Raw genomic sequence first — 16,745 nt, forward strand, 5'->3', positions numbered from 1 at the left:
TTATATCAACTCACCAAGTCCCATCGTGCTTAATCTTCTTCAGGGGCTCCTTGTTGCCCTCAGTGAAAGCCCTTTAACATGACTTTCAAACCCCTCTGCTTGAAAAGGACCCTGCTCATTTCTCCAGCTTAGTATTTTACTACTCCAACGTACATGCTATTCCAGACTCTATTCCAGCCAAACTGAACTTTTCAGGTCCTGGAATACATAGATGTTCTCTTTCATTTTTAGGCTTCTGTATATTTATTCTTTTTTCCTTTTCTCTTTTACCTGGTCCTATCTTTTATGAGTGAGAGAGATTGCTTCCCTGACCAACAAAATTTGGGGTTAGATCCTTTCCTATGTGTTAATCCCTACCATAGCACTCATCATTCTCCAACAGAGTCTAAACACGTGAGGGAAGGGACTGTATTTTATCTTGTTCATGACAATATCTCCAGTGCCCTGCACAGAGTATAAATTTTAAAAATAAATTTAAATGATTAAGTCTCAACTCAAAGAGGAAGAAAAAAAAAGAAATTCATTTGAAAAATTTTTCAATTTTCTAATTTAATAGAAATAACCAAAACAATGTGGCTTTCAAACAAAGCTTTAAACTAATCTAATACAACTTCTACAACACATTCCAGAGCATTATAACAAGAAATATTTACAGGTAGCTAATGTATTAAATAACCATGAAAAGAAAATCTTGCTTTTATTACACACCAGCAAAAAACACAGGAACGGAACAATTAGAAACTGCAACCTTGTTTAAAAAAATTAAATATGATGATTTAGAGAATACAATACCACAGAAACAGCACTTTTTCTTTCAGAATCATATTGACGGGTAGTTAACTATGTGCAAAAATAATAGTAATTGTAATATTAGTAATAATAATAATGAGGGGAGAAGAGTTGAAATACTGGAAGCAAGGAACTAGTAAGGATGTGAATTTAACCCTTTCGTGTGTAGGTATGTCTACATAGAAAATCAACAGGCTTTCAGATTGCACAAATCTTTTTGTTATAGGCTTATATACATGTTTCACTGTGATTTAAAACATAGTTAATACCTACATTTTTCAGACCAGGAGCAGACATGCATTTCGTTCTTAAGATTGAAATTTAGGCCACACTTGAAAGGGAGTACTGCAGTGGCACTTACAAAATCATTTCAGTGCCTTCCCACATACAAATTTGGTGAATTTAAAAGAACAGTATTTTTAATTTTAAAGATCACTTGCTTTCTAGAAAAGGGCTAAACTTAATTTTGTACATTTTGTAGTTTGATCATAACAAATATATCCAAATTGACTTATTTTCAAAGATAATTTTGTTTCTCAGATACAATAAAAAATATATAAAAGACCACGAAGGCAAACACAAGGAACTAAATGGAAGAAATGCTATACATGCATTTTGACCAAATAAAACAAACCATTATATCCAAGAGTACATGTTGAAATCTGAAAGGTCTATGTAAACTGTGGCATATAAATTTTTTTCTTAAAAAAGTACCTTCAATTCTTTTACTCAAATGCCTACTTTTAAAAAAATATGCAACTTTCCCCAATTTTTAAAATAAAATGCCACAATATATTGTCATTAGCTCCAGCATACATTTAATTCCTTAATTTTTAAAAGATAGACTGGGTGATATGCATACAAACTTTCCTATAAAATCACCATCCAGGAGAGGATTATGACATGCTATTAGGCAACAGACTTAAAGCAGTGTTATTGCTTTATCAAGGAGGAGATAACTGTGAGAGAAATAAAACATCCAGGTCTGGTATATGATCAAGCTGCAATACACTAAACCTTGGATCACCTCCAGCAGATTATTAATATAGATGGTATAAGAATTCATGGTATGAATTAAGAACTTGATTGTTTTAATTAGGGAAGTTGGGGAGGTTGGATTTTATAAAACTACTCACTGATCCAAAGTTAAGTATGCAAATAAGCAGTGCTGACCTCAAGAAATGAGATTTTTATACTTCATGTGTTGTATGTGAGTGAGCATGGGTAAAGGACTTTAAAAGGCCAAGAGAGAGGGGGCCACAGCATTTACTCCCATTTTGACTACTAAGAGACTGTTTAATAATGTATGGTAGGCCACAACCCAGGAGCATAGTCAGAAAACCTAAGTCTACTGGCTTATTAAAACTAATCACTAATAGTTACATGGCAGGATACCTGCTGAGGTAATTGGTAAATCTATAATTTGCACACCATAAACCTTTTGCTTCTATTTAAAAGCATTATTTCTTTGGATTAACTAAAAATCTCAAAGTGTTATAACAAAAAATTAGAATTAACTAACTTTAAAATTTATTTAAAATTCCCTTATATAAGAATAGAAGTCAGAAAGTACCTTGTTGATTCCAAAAAGAATAATTTCAACAGTGGATTCAATGCCTTAACCTTTCTCTGTGGTAATGATTTGATGTTTCAATATAGCGCATGACCTACAATTTAACCATACTTTGGAACACATACATACTTCACCTTGCAAAGCAATTCCTTCACTCAGTGCTACAAAAAGACAAATTTAAGCCAGAGGAACAGACTGAGGAACACTTTGTTCTTAGTGAAAATGAAAAATGAAGTGTGGTGAAAGTTTGCAAGCTTTTAAGGAAACATTTAACATCTACAAATCAAAAATACTGCCTTTTAACAAAGAATACAAATGTAAGGGAGTATCAAAACAAACACCTTCAGGGATCAATATTTGTCTTTTTAAAACATAAATGAGTAGGAAAACATGTAAGATATCTGAATACCAATTTAAATTTTTATATTTTTTTACAGTCATATTAGTGCTGAACAAATCAGCTTAGAAACACAATGATAAATGTGCAAGAAAAAAGCTTTAATGAAATCTAAAGTGAATACCTTCACTTAAACGTGGTTTGTTGCTAGCTATATAATAGTAATTCCTCAGCCGTATGAACTACCTTCTGTTAAGAGAAATGAAGCCTGTTAAATGCTGGCAATAAGTAGCTTTTTAAGAACTAATCTTAAATTAAAAGAAAACAAAAACGCCATCTAACATGGAAATGTTTTGAATGAAACACATTACCTTTTAAGGCCCCAAATATCAAGAAATAAATATTTACTTAAAATTTTTGTTTCTGCCCCCGTTGGTAGAACCTATTATCTAAGACTCGTGAAAAGTATTCATATGAAGAGCAAGCATAAAATATTAGAACTCAGTGGCTTGGCAAAATGAAGTTATACTGTTACTCATCACTTTCCAAAAATGTGCCCTTCGGTAAGTCTCCTGATAAACTGAAATCATGAATGTTGTGGGAAAGAGGAAAATGCACACATAAAGGCATTTTAAAACAATTTTCTCCTTCTTATAAGAAACCTGTTCTTAAAGAACTTAAAATTTGAGTAAAATGATAAAAGTTTGGTATATGTTTTGAAGTTTAACTTATAAAGAAACTGAAAAAGAAGCTAAAAGAAAGCCACAGAATGAAGTCAGTAGCAATAATAAAACCAATATACCATCAGAAGGCTTGAATCATATTCATTTTTACCCCCACCACTTGTTAAGAAAAGAAAAACAACCCAAAGAAATTTGTATAATAACTTCTTTAGAGCACTTTATTTGATTCAATACGCACTAAAAAATATTTACCTCTTAGACAATTATGTCAAATAATTTTTTCTGAGTAGTCTACTGTCTGAACTGTTCAAGCTGAATTTTTAAAAAGGCAAATGATTTGCCACAAATCTGCTGATGTCTGAAAAATATCTAATGGAAAGTCTTCTATTTTGGTCACTTTACATTCTAACATGTCCATACAAAAGTAGGACTAAAATTTTTAACTCAACAAAAGAGAAGCCTGTACACAGTCTAGAACACGCATCTTGGATCTGAGCATCACAAATGAAGAGAAGAAAAATGAAACAGAGCCAAGGTGGTTTATCTGCCTCGGGTGCTAAAATCAGAGTAGTAAAGGTGGGTTTACTCCAGTAACCATTCAAGTGGGGATTGATTGGCTCATTTTCAGGATATACTTACAGGTCTCTTCTACGTCCTTTAAGCCCCCAGTCCATGCAAATGTCCCACTTGGTGGACGGATGAGTACTCTAACCCCACCGGGTTTATTTCAATATTTTGATATTTTAATAATAAGCTGCTTCTGAAGATTTTCTGAGAAGTCTGTTCTCTATTAAAATAAGATAGAACCTCAAAATATGAATGTGAACATTAGAAATAGACAGCATATATTACAAATCCATTCTTGATAGGAACATTAGTAAGAATACATATTAGCTTAAAAAACAGGCTCAGCAAATGTTGCTGATCTGCCAGAAGTTTTAGTTCACTATTTACAAATAAGACAAAGTGAAATACAGAAAATTTTACACATTTGGTAGTTGACAGATTACTGTTTGCCAATAGTGGTCTATCAGAAAACTGATATGAAGGAAGACTGGATAAGAGCCAGCTGTCACCTTCGCAATCAAATTTTAAATGTACAGAAAACTAGATTAATTTTCAAACAAACATTCTACCTTTCACGGGAATAACTATGATCAGATGATTTGATTTGGAAGTGCAATTCTGTGGAAGTGTCTTCTGGAAATGACTACTGTAAATGATCTGCTACTGAAAGGTTACCATATTTATTTCAGTAGAACATTAAAGTTGATTAAATGATGATCAATGGTCATGTTTCCTAGGCTCTTAAGTATGAACAGAAAATAAACTATTGTTGAGTTCTTTAAACCAATATAAAACTAAGGCCCAACAGCATCAAAATGAGAGAAAATATAACAGCATGATGCAATGCACATCTGCACTGACATCAAAGTGGAATCTGAGCAACTTTGATTTTTAACTAGAAAATAAGCCAGTATGTATATGTGTGGAGGGGGAGGCATAAAAGTGGGTTTAATAATTGTGCACTCTACTCCAAAGAGACAATTTAACCAGTGACATGACCCTTAAGTACTTGAACACTCAGTATCTGCACCAATCAATACCAAGTGATCATCAACATCTGCCCATTCTAAAAATCAGAACCATTCTCTGTGGTAACAGAAATCTTCAAATCATTTTACTTTCGCTTTTGTTTTTACTTTTAAAGTTGCAAATAGAGTCCTTCCCCCCTTTCTTGACAAGAATGTGTTTTCTGTCCATTATTTCAATCTAATACTGTGTAAAAGCTATCAGCTTCTTCGAGGAGGTGCCCACTGTAGGCAGGATATTCCAGCAACACTTAAATAAAAGTTTTTCATTCTTTTCTTTTTTTAAACAATTGATTTAAGTTCATGTCATTTTACTTTATATGTACTGGTCTCTCATCTGACTTTAGGCGTTTTCTGCGGGGCTGTATAAAGTCTTCATCAGAGTCCTCAGTTACCTCACCATCATCCTCTTCCTGCTCAAACTCTGGCAAAGGTGCGAAGGTCCTGTCTGAGTAGATCTCTGTGAGTTTATCTTCAAAGTACAATGCAACTGCTTTCCCTGCCTGAGCTACTTCTGAATCAGCCTGCAAGCAAAAGATAGGAATATTCACCTATTGGTAATGCATATTCCTTCACCAAGTTTGCATGGTCTGAAAAGCTTACCTTCAAATTAATCTCTTGTGTTTCTGCATAAACTTGAACAACTTTCATCATCTAAAAAGGATACCAGAGTCAAAAAAAAAAAAGGGAAATTATAATCCTTTCTAAAGTTATAAGACTGCATAGGATTGGCGACGAAAGTCTGCCATACTAGGAGGAACAAATTGCTATGACCAGATCAAGTGCTTTCTAAAATTATACAGAACATGGACCCCCTTTCTTAACAAAGCTATTACTAAAGCTACTGCAAAATTGTCTCAAATTCTGAATTAGTGAGGTCAACCTGAGTAGGAGTTGGTTTGAATACATCAATATATTTAAGAGAAAAATATTTGTGAAAAAAATGATATAAGAAATATTTTTTAAAAAACTGCCAAACTTTCAACAACCACTAAGTCAGAATTCTATCTGTATCGCAATTTGTTAATCATAATTTAGTTAACTATTATTAAAGCAGATAAAATGAGTCTTCTTCCTGGCAAATGTTAGCTATGGTTCATGAAAGTATACTTATTTGAAAATAATCTAACTGAATTAGAAAATAACACAAGAAACTTGGGACTGTATTAATTTACCTTCAAGTGAGTGAGGTTTTACTATATTCTCTGTGGCACATTGCTATAAAGGTGACCAGAACTTGTCACCTAATAAGAAAAAATTTTTTATTTTAAAAAGTCACCTAGATGCTTCCAGGGGAAACTATGAGTACACTTTAAATGATTCAATTTGATTTTTTAATAACATTCATATGGCACCCAAATTTTATCAGCAATAAAGATTTTAGTAGTAATCTTTTTGAAGATTTTGTGGAGTCTCATCCATTTTCTTCTCTTACAATAATGAAAATATTCCTGAACAATAAGAGACTTGAGCTTCCCAAAGATGACAAAAATTTCCTTGAAGGAGGTAAATATCTATCAGATTTCTTCTAAAGGTATGGATAGCTCATCTTTATTCTCAAAAAAATACATAACCAAAGTTAATGAAAGTCACACTGAGATCAGATAACTCAAAATTATACACTCTGGGCTACTATTCAAGATGAGCCACGTGAGTTTATAGTTTTAAGGTTCTATATTTATATGGTCAATAACAAAATCTAAGGACACTGGTACAAATGCCTTTCCTAAATGTACCCCAAATGTAGGCTTGTCTGTAATCATTTCCCACAAAATATACTTAACTACAGACTATCGTCTATACTTATCTCAACTCTCAACATGTACAGAAAGGGATATCCAATAATATTCTTAATTTAATACATTATATTTAAGCATATACTTCAAATTATACACAGTAAACTTTCTTCTTTGGAGCTGTGGATGCAATCAAATTTTACTTTTGACAGAACTGAAGCAGAATAAATTTTAGAAATCAACTCAGAAAACTCTCTTGGCAGGAAAAACAAAATCCAATAACCAAGTAAGCAAACAAACAAAAACTACTAATCCAAGACTCTATAGTTTGGAAGCTAACATACTTCATTAAACCTTTCACAGTTCTTGAAGATCAAACGAACATCGGCCACAAAGTCATCTGGGATTTGGTAGTGTTGGGAATGTTTTTTCTGAAGCTTCTTTTTCACGGTGGATAAATCCATAGGTTTCTTTATAATTTTATAGTAGTTTGGTATCTAAAGAAACAAATAAGGATAGATAAGGATTCTCAAAAAATGCCGAAGTGTTTAATTTGAAAATGCAAAGCATATTAATTTTAGAGAAAAACATGTGTTGATCGAGCCAGCTGCATGCAAATTTTGAGTATAATGAATTGTACTTTAAATCTTCTGTCACATGCACATCATGAAAATCAAATCATAGTCAGAATATGTGGCAGTGTCCACGGTTAGTGAAGGACCCAAAGTTCTATCTTTAATAAGAAAATTTGGAAAAAAAGCAATCAGCAAGGGTAGCCAACCACTAGTGTTAAGGACAAATCTAGCCCATCAGAATTGTATGACTCCTGTTTTTTTTAAAAAAGGGAAAAAGATTACAAAATGTATTGTTATTATTAGAATAGGGTATCTTTTAGAGGATAAAACCTTGTATCACAGAGAACTCTGGACATAGCAATAGAGGGGCAAAGAATGTAGTAACACAAGATAAATTTTTATTAATCATTTAGGATTATACTTGGGAGTTCTGGCTGCAACTCTTGGCCAAAAATTTGTATCCTTGCAAAATAACTGAACATGGAGAAACTATTTAAATAGTTCATGAAAAGAAAACACTGGAAAGTAATCTTCTACTGTAAAGTCCCTAAACTTGAAGAACAGACAGACTTCCTGGTATCAGATGATTACTATCTGAACAAAACATCTTCCTTGTATCTAGACCTTTTGTACTTTAAAATCCATTCCGGAGCCTACCCAGTAAACAAATTACTATTCAATGCTCTGTAACAGGCCTGGTATCCAATATTATCTTAATTCAACAACTGACGGCAAGTAAATATATGTTGCATATTCTTATACCATTTATAAGGCACTGAGCATCCCTGATATTCTTTTTACTATGGAGTTTTAGGGCCTTTACTCCTTACAAAAATCTCCTGTAAGATAAACAAAGGGCATTGGCTTGCAAATTTTCCCACAGTCTTCTCTTAATCTTGAATGTTCATAAAAGAGGGCTTATGAAGCAGAACCAGTGTGCAAGGTTCAACTTTACACTTTTGTTCAAATTAATACTTATATAGAGTTATTTTCTCCCTAAGATATAGATCCTAGAATCAATCATAGAACTGGAACCTTAGAAATAATTTAGTTCAATATTCCCACTGTACAGTTAAAAAAGTAGAGGCAGGGCTTCCCTGGTGGCGCAGTGGTTGAGAGTCCGCCTGCCGATGCAGGGCACACGGATTCGTGCCCCAGTCCGAGAAGATCCCACATGCCACAGAGCGGTTGGGCCCGTGAGCCATGGCCACTAAGCCTGCACGTCCAGAGCCTGTGCTCCGCAACGGGAGAGGCCACAACAGTGAGGGGCCCATGTACCGCAAAAAAAAAAAAAAAAAGAAGTAGAGGCAGAAAATTATGTAATTTCCCCAGTTATAAGGCTGGTTAACGGCAGAACTAGGAAAAGTTAAGTCTTCTGATTCCTAGTTCAGGACTCTTTCCATTATACCTGTACCTGTATCCTTTATGTCCATTTTAAAAGTAACAGCTTATGGAAAAACCCAAATGAACTTTTTGGCCAACCCAATAAAAGAAGTGGAAATTAAATTCATTAAGTTTTTATCACAGCAACGGTCTTTAAAAACAAACTGCAATTTTAACAAGTGAATCTCATAGCCATTTAGCCCTAATAACATCACAAGTACTTCTTATTACTCAGAAATTTTATCAGGTACTATGCTAACATATTTTACACAGGTTATTGTACAGAAGAATCCTTGAAATAACCCAATGAGGGAAGAAACAGTATTAGAAAAGAGAATTTGAGCATCTTGGTTGAGGAGATTATTCAAGCCTGAGTTTTACCATTAGCAGTCTGAGGCCAGAGCCCATACCCTTAAGTATTATACTAAAACTTCTTCAACAGGAAGGTACTAAGGTAAACAACTCACCGAAGCAGGAACTGGCTCCTGGAATTCAATACTTAATTCATGGCAATAGAGGTAAAGCAGAAGACGTTCACACTTCTGGCCCAAGAAAAGAAAGGAAAACCCATGAAATGTTTTCCCTCTAAAAAGATATTCTTAAGAATAAGAACTTTATCAGTACAAAGCATTATTACAACAAACTGAAGATAAGCCTCCTACATACTAGCTATCCAACTAAATATACACCCAAAGAAAACTACCTTGTTTTCTATTTAGGTTTGAGACTATGACTATCTTCTGTCCTACTTTAAATGAACTTATCAAAGACAGAGTGCCTTTGTTCTCATCTGATAACTCAGGTAATTTACCTACTATTACCTCTTAACTGTTTATACAAATAGAAAGGAGTCATTAAAGCAACATACAGCATTTTGTACAACAATTTATGATTGCTGCTACTCATTTTAATTCCCTGAGGCAGGCAAGATACATGCTATTCCCTTTCTTGAAAGGATTCTGCTCAGGCTCAAAATTAAATAAAAACTGTCTGTGTCTTCTCAGTCCAATTCTAGAATTTCATTATACAATCAGAAGTAAATTGATATGCATTTTACATTTATAGTGTTTATATGCTTAAACTTTTTAATATCCGTTTGTATACTCTAAACACATACCTTCTCCTCAAAGATAGTGGAAGATGGATTTTGCAAGTTTATACATTAGATCAAAGCCAAACGTAACTGTAATGACCACAGAAGTACGTGAAAGATATTTTGTCTTTGGAGATCAGACTATAGACCAGATCAAAAGAAATCTGAGTGAAATGATGAGAGGATTTTGGATTTCATTCTTAATATGATGGGACGCTATTAGAAGATTTTAAGCAAGGAAGTGATAGACTTGTTTACATATTTAAAAAAGAACACTATGTACTGCATAGAAAATGGACTGTAAGGGGGCAAGAGTAGAATCAGGGAGTTCAGCAAAGAGATATTACAATAGTGCAGATGAAAAACTATGATGGCTGTCTCAGAAGGTAATGGTTGGGGGAAATGAGAAAATGGTATTATAGTCATTCCTGATTCTTCTAACAGATTGCTGGCTTGAGCAACAGAGATGACCGGTGGTACCATTTGATGATGGGAATTACTGAGAGAAGGATGCAGTTTTTTATGTCGTTATTTTCTTGCTTTTGCTTTTTAAAAATAAATAAATAAATAAATAAATTTATTTATTTTTGTCCGCATTGGGTTTTTGTTACTGTGCGGGGGCTTTCTCTAGTTGTGGCGAGCAGGGGCTACTCTTTGCTGTGGAGCACAGGCTTCTCATTGGGGTGGCATGTCTTTGTTGCAGAGCAAGGGCTCTAGGCACGTGGACTTCAGTAGTTGTCGCTCTCAGGCTCTAGAGTGCAGGTTCAGTAGTTGTGGCACACAGGCTTAGTTGCTCCACAGCATGTGGGATCTTCCCGGACCAGGGCTTCAACTCGTGTCCCCTGCACTGGCAGGTGGATTCTTAACCACTGCACCACCAGGGAAGTCCCCTGCTTTTGCTTTTTGAAGGAGAGGATTAGAAATCAAGATTTTCGCTGGGAAATGTTAAGTATGAGGAAGCTAGATCTAAGAGCCTAGAGCTGAGGGCTACAGACAAAGATTTCAGAAATTATGAACATACTGTCAGATAATGAGATTAAAAAATGAAAATTTATCAGGTTATATGTATATTACACTGAAGAAAAAAAAAAGATGTATAGCCACACAACTACAGAATCCCTAATAATAAATCAATTTATCTGACACTTACCCTTTGGTCCACGGGGCTTAACCCCTGTGCAGTTTTCCCCTTCTTACTATGTTGCAAATTATCACAATCATATTCAACTTCTGGTTTCCCAATATCTCTGCAAAATGTGCATATCCAGTCCCCACTAAAGAAGGAAATAGGCAATTAGTCCATGTAATTATAACAAAACCCACTCTAAGGAAGCTAGTTCCCTAGAGGAAGTCTCCAGTTTCTTTGTTTTCTTTCCTTTCCAGTTTTTGTGGAAAAGAGAGGTACTATTTTTGCCACATCTCATAAAGTGAAGTTACGTGATAAAAGCTTCCCCAAATGTTTCCATTCTTCAACTGATTACCTTCTGGAAAGCAATATAACCCCACTATCTCTATTCAAAAGGGGTCTGTCTCTTCATAGCACAAAGCTGATGATCAGCACTTGCAGCATAAGACCAATTCTCAATACCCTAGTATGACCATGACAGTGACCTCATATGCATGAAGAAGAAAGGAGTACACGATACAGTCCCTCGGGTATCTCGTACTGTTTTGGCATGTATTAAAGATGCCAAAAATATAACAATTACTTTTTCATGGCCAGTCTTTTAAATCTGCTCAGTCAATAGTTTTTTGTATCAGGATTTCTATCAAACCATAAACTCCAATTTGATTACTTCAAATGCATTCTCCCCTTTCTCTTCCTCATCATATATATATTCTAAGTCTAGGGATTATACTAAAACTGTGTCAACAGTTTCAATTCCTTCCAAAGCATCTGCCTTTGAGAGAAAGCTTTCAGTGGCAAAATTCTAATGTTCCAGCAGATGTTACTATCCAACGGAAACAAAAATATGAAAAGCCTTAATTTTAAGACCAAAATGCCAATGTTTTTTTCTAAAAGAGTAAAGAAAAAGAAGGTCCTTAATACATCTATGGCAAAGGACTACACCTTCTAAGATTTAGGTAAGAATTACAATGCTTCAGAAAAATATTCTGGCACTGTTCATATATCCACTACTTTTCTAATACTAAAGGCTGAATTTTTCAGAAAGGGTAGCATTAATCAACTAAAATCATTACTTCTCAGGAATCTGAGAAAAAATGTGAATCTTTCATCTATAGGCAGAAAGAAGCTGGGTTTTCCCAAGGACACTGGTTTACTTTCACTTAAAAAACCAGGGGGTTAGGGTAGGGGAAGAAGGAAGGCTTAAAGAAATAAGTATGATTCTACTATTTTAAGGTCTCTGAAATCAACTGGAGACAAAATACCACGAACATAATAAATATGTTAAATGGAAGGGAACAAAAATAGCTCTTCTAATCCAAACTCTACTACTCGTACATGCAGAAACTAATTCCTGAAAATCAGTGAACCGTCCAAGCTAATTAAGTTAGTTCACTGCAGAATTACGACCAGACTACAGGTATCGTAACCCAGCCCAGCACATTTGTTCTGCTGTATTGGCTGGAATCATCAGCTTGCACTGGATGTTCATCAATGAATGTTTTAATGCTTGAAATCAGACTTAGCCGCCAAGGGGGTCATATAGTCTGAGGACAATGCTCATATGTTGCCCCAATCTTTATCTTTACCGTACCATCTTCTCTTCTAAATAACGAATTCAGTAACTGTCCGTTCCAAAGTTAATGACTAAAAGACATTCCAAATAGGAAAAGTTGAGAAAGCTGAGAAATCTGCACACTGTGCTTCAGGTAGGCACTACCAACTAACAGCTTCCAGTGGTCAAGATGAAGCTATTCCTCAAAAAATTCAAGACATTAAAGGTATTTTTACGAAGTACTTGTTTTTTTTTCTTTAAAGTGCCTTTCAAGAGCTTTCAAACATTAGAAAAGTAAGTTTTTGGTAAGATCCAATAGAGTTGCCTCAAACTGAATACTATTCATAAATAAAGCCATTATTATAGACCCTATTAAAATTGATGGCAATAGATTAAAAAATTATCTTCAAGAGGAAATCAACTAAGTTTCTCAATACCCTAGTCTCTTGCACCTCATAATTTACAGGTTTATCTAATTTGCTTATATTAAGTATAAATTGAAGGCCAAGAAATAGTCTATTTTTTTTAAACATTAATGCACAACTTAGATCTTGCACATTTCTTCATTCAGCTGTTAATTTCTCTAGAAGGTAATGGAGTAATAGGCAGTCATTAAGAAGGCTATCTGCCCTGAATAATTTTGTTACTTCTTTAGCTTATAAAAATAAACAACAAAAAATCAGTTATTTCACTTGTACCTTGGAAAGCTAAGAAGTGTTGGAACATGACAAGTTAGATGAAAGACCTTTGGACATTTTTCACAGCACAAGAGATCCCCTCCATTTTGGCAGACAGCACACCAATCTTCATTTGGGTCATCATCTTTGCTGCTGCCATCTCCTCCAATCCTTGCCGACCTGTGCATGAGACTTCGAACTGGGGACTTTCCATTAACAAGGCTGTTGAGCCCTGACTGTTTGCAGCTTTCATTCACATCTGTAGGTTCAGTTTTCACGTGGTTTTCCAGGCCTGCTAATGCGTCCAACTCACTCTCTAGATGCAGGCTAGTTGAAAGAGGTGGTGTCAAGCTACTCTCAGGACTGCTCAACTAAAACAAAGCAAGGACAAATTCTTGAAGAAACATTTAATCCATACTGTTCGTAGTGTGTGCGTGCATGCATGTGTGTCTCTGTGTGTTTAAAGTTTTGTCAACATGTATATACAACATGATATACTGACATAACTTAAAATTATTTTGGAATTTACTATTATTTATTATAAAATTATTTGAAATCATATTAGTAACATAAAAGAATGAAAATAACCCCGAAGTTATTCAGGCATGTTAATGTATGATTTTAGGGAGCAGTCTCTGTAATATTGGTTCACTTGGATAATAAAGGAATTAATTAAACTGTTAAGCACATTGATTGGGAAGTGAGCATAGGGTTGTACTTTTCCTGTAGAGAGCTGACTATGATACACTATTTTTCACTCAACAATCTGTCTCATAGCTTTTTCTTCCCCTTTATATTGGCTTTTTAAACCATTTCTTTTAATTGAAGTATAGTTAATTCACAATGTTGTTAGTTACAGCTGTACAGCAAATTGATTCAGTTATATATATGTGTGTGTATATATACGTGTGTATATATACACACACTTTTTTTTCAGATTCTTTTCCATTATAGCTTATTACAAGATATTGAATATAGTTCACTGTACTACACAGTAGGTCCTTATTGTCACATAGCTTTTGAAAAGCATTTTGAAATATTCTTCTGCCCACTTATCATTCTACTAATAAAGGAAGATTGTGACAATGTAAAATCTTTCACCACCATTTTGCACTGTTTTTTGGGGGTACTTTCCAAACCAAGTTCTGAGTGAAGAGATAACAGTACTCTCTAAATCTACATAGCTGAAATTTCTATGTGCCAACCATGTAGAAAATGAGACATAAGTGTAGGTAGGAAGAAAAAACCAAGATCAAAATTTCTAAATAAGGAGGGACTTGGGCCTTCCTTCATTCTATACTATAAATTTTATAAAATGTTCTAGCTGAGGAATTCTAAAATGGTTAATAATTCATAAGCCAAAGGCAATCTTCTCATCACAAAACTCTGTGAGCATTAAACTTCTTTCATGTCAGCGGTCGTAATCCTGAGCTCGCCGGTCCAGGGAAAATAGCCAAGGATTTTTGCAGCTTGAGACTGAATGTGACTATTGAAATTATTAATAAATTTAGAACAAGCTAGAACCCAATTTAGAATCATGGCAAAAATAATGACCGATTACAAACTAAAAGTTGAAATGAGTCCTTAATACAAGTAAGTCTTTTCTCATCAATTACAGTTGACACTTAGATGAAAAAATTCAGTTAGAAAAAGAGATATCTGGGTTATACCACGTATAAAAATTCAAAAATGAATACAGGTCCATAGGACCACTAACCAGACTAATACATGCAGAGATGGAAGAATCAGTGAAGTGACCTCCTTAAATTCCTGACAGATTCCACTGGGAACTTACCATGCAGGCACTCCTCCTGCCATCCTCTGTCTTTTCCTGTTTCACAGCTCCTGAAAAGCTACATATTTCATCTTCAGTGCCAGGTTCTTGCTTGACCTTCACTTGATCAGACTTGAAACTAAGACTTGTCTTCTCAGCAGTTCTTCCTGATGACCCACAGCTAACAAAAACAACAAATAAAGGTCACATATGTTTGACTGTATGGTGTACATAAAAACAATTATATGAAAAGCTTGTTAAGTTATATGAAATGTTCATTAAACTGAAAACAATTTATTAACTTTATAGCAGATAAGGATACTTCATAATGCAATTAAAAGGAGTGTATTATAAACTTGGCTTCAAATTTTTAAAAAACGTAGGTCAAACTTTCAGAAGACCTGAAAAATACATTTTATGGTCTGAGGCACTTATACTACATCATTTAAGGAATCTAGTAAACAATCATTTGTCTAGGCTATTAGTATAGTGATTGCTTCTCTCTCTATATATATAATATAAGACGTTTAAATTCTTCTCTACCCCCAAACATCTGAAGGAAACCTCAATAACAGTGGTTCATGAAGTGTCCTCAAAGGAATCACTGTTTCAGCTTTTGAGTCCTTATCTGAATTAATGGGATAATAGCCTAAGAGGACAGGTACATGACTAATTGGTTCTATCTAGTCCACAAAGCAAAATCACTGGCAAGAGAAGTGAATAACTAAGACTGTATTACTGTCGAAAATGAAAACCTTTTTCACTCAATTTGTACTTTTCTTTAAAACTACTGATTATTGAAAGTATAATTTAAAAGCCAAGCAAGTATATAATATAGAACCAAATGCATACACACATATATATACAAATACAGAACATTCATATATCTGAAATAAAATTTCTTACATTGCACTAAAATATTCAAACTAAAGAATAAAAATCAGTCGACATTTATTACATTTACCTTTAACACACACACACACTCTTTCCACACTACCATTTCTTTTTCTTAACTCTTTTATTTTTTTAAAACATTTATTTATTTATTATTTATTTAATTTATTTTTGGCTTCCTTGAGTGTTAGCTGCGGTACACGGGATCTTTCGTTGTGGCAGGCAGGCTCTTCGTTGCAGTGCACGGGCTTCTCCCTAGTTGGGGTGCACAGGCTTCAGGACACGTGGGCTCTGTAGTTTGCAGCACACAGGCTCTCTAGTTGAAGCACACGAACTCAGTAGTTGCGGCACGCAGGCTTAGTTGCCCCACGGCATGTGGGATCTTAGTTCCCTGACCAGGGATCAAACCCGCGTCCCCTGCATTGTAAGGCAGATTCTTTACCACTGGACCACCAGGGAAATCCCCCACACTACCATTTCTTAGCTCTCTGTCCACCAAAAAGGCATAAGAAACCATGAACAATTCAGTAGCAGTGAGTGCCCCTAGTACCCAGAAGATTGTCTTGAAGCACCATTTCCCCACTAACATGACCAGGATTTCCTAGAGAAATTTCTGATTTCAGGCCTGAGGCAAGAAATGTACAAGATGAACCAGGAACATCAGGACAGGAAACAAGAATGCTTTCAACAACTACTGGGGTTATAGCAAAAGAACTATGAAGCCAACTTGGAAAAGTTCTGATAGGACAAATATGGAACAATTTAAGCATCAATAAAAATAACAATTATAATTTTAGAACATATAAAATATGTTTAAATATATAAGCCCATAAAGTTAATAACATTCATTGGTCACTGTTGGAGGGAGCTGGGAATCAACTCATTATTATAAAAATAGGTAAATAAAGAGAAAGAATCAATTTATTCTGCCATTCCCATAATCAAATAGCTGATGGCA

The 16,745-nt window shown here is 34.6% G+C and overlaps 1 protein-coding gene across 2 annotated transcripts in view; it reads right to left on the bottom strand.

Annotated features, from left to right (window-relative positions):
- Positions 1–466: 466 nt before the first annotated feature.
- TRIM33 (tripartite motif containing 33) overlaps positions 467–16,745 on the bottom strand; it is a 144,107-nt gene continuing 127,828 nt past the window's right edge. Inside the window, exons 14-20 of one of the 2 annotated variants that reach the window (XM_060027590.2) lie at positions 14,915–15,074; positions 13,141–13,490; positions 10,912–11,035; positions 9,136–9,210; positions 7,055–7,207; positions 5,578–5,628; positions 467–5,498 (exon numbers count right to left, since the gene is read on the bottom strand). In XM_060027590.2, the coding sequence (XP_059883573.1) occupies positions 5,286–5,498; positions 5,578–5,628; positions 7,055–7,207; positions 9,136–9,210; positions 10,912–11,035; positions 13,141–13,490; positions 14,915–15,074 (1,126 nt within the window). In that variant the 3' untranslated portion in view covers positions 467–5,285. The remainder of the gene's footprint in view (positions 5,499–5,577; positions 5,629–7,054; positions 7,208–9,135; positions 9,211–10,911; positions 11,036–13,140; positions 13,491–14,914; positions 15,075–16,745) is intronic. The other variant, XM_060027593.1, reaches the window with a different exon arrangement.

This window comes from Delphinus delphis, chromosome 1 (genome assembly GCF_949987515.2).
Source record: "Delphinus delphis chromosome 1, mDelDel1.2, whole genome shotgun sequence".
Classification (NCBI taxonomy): domain Eukaryota; kingdom Metazoa; phylum Chordata; class Mammalia; order Artiodactyla; family Delphinidae; genus Delphinus; species Delphinus delphis.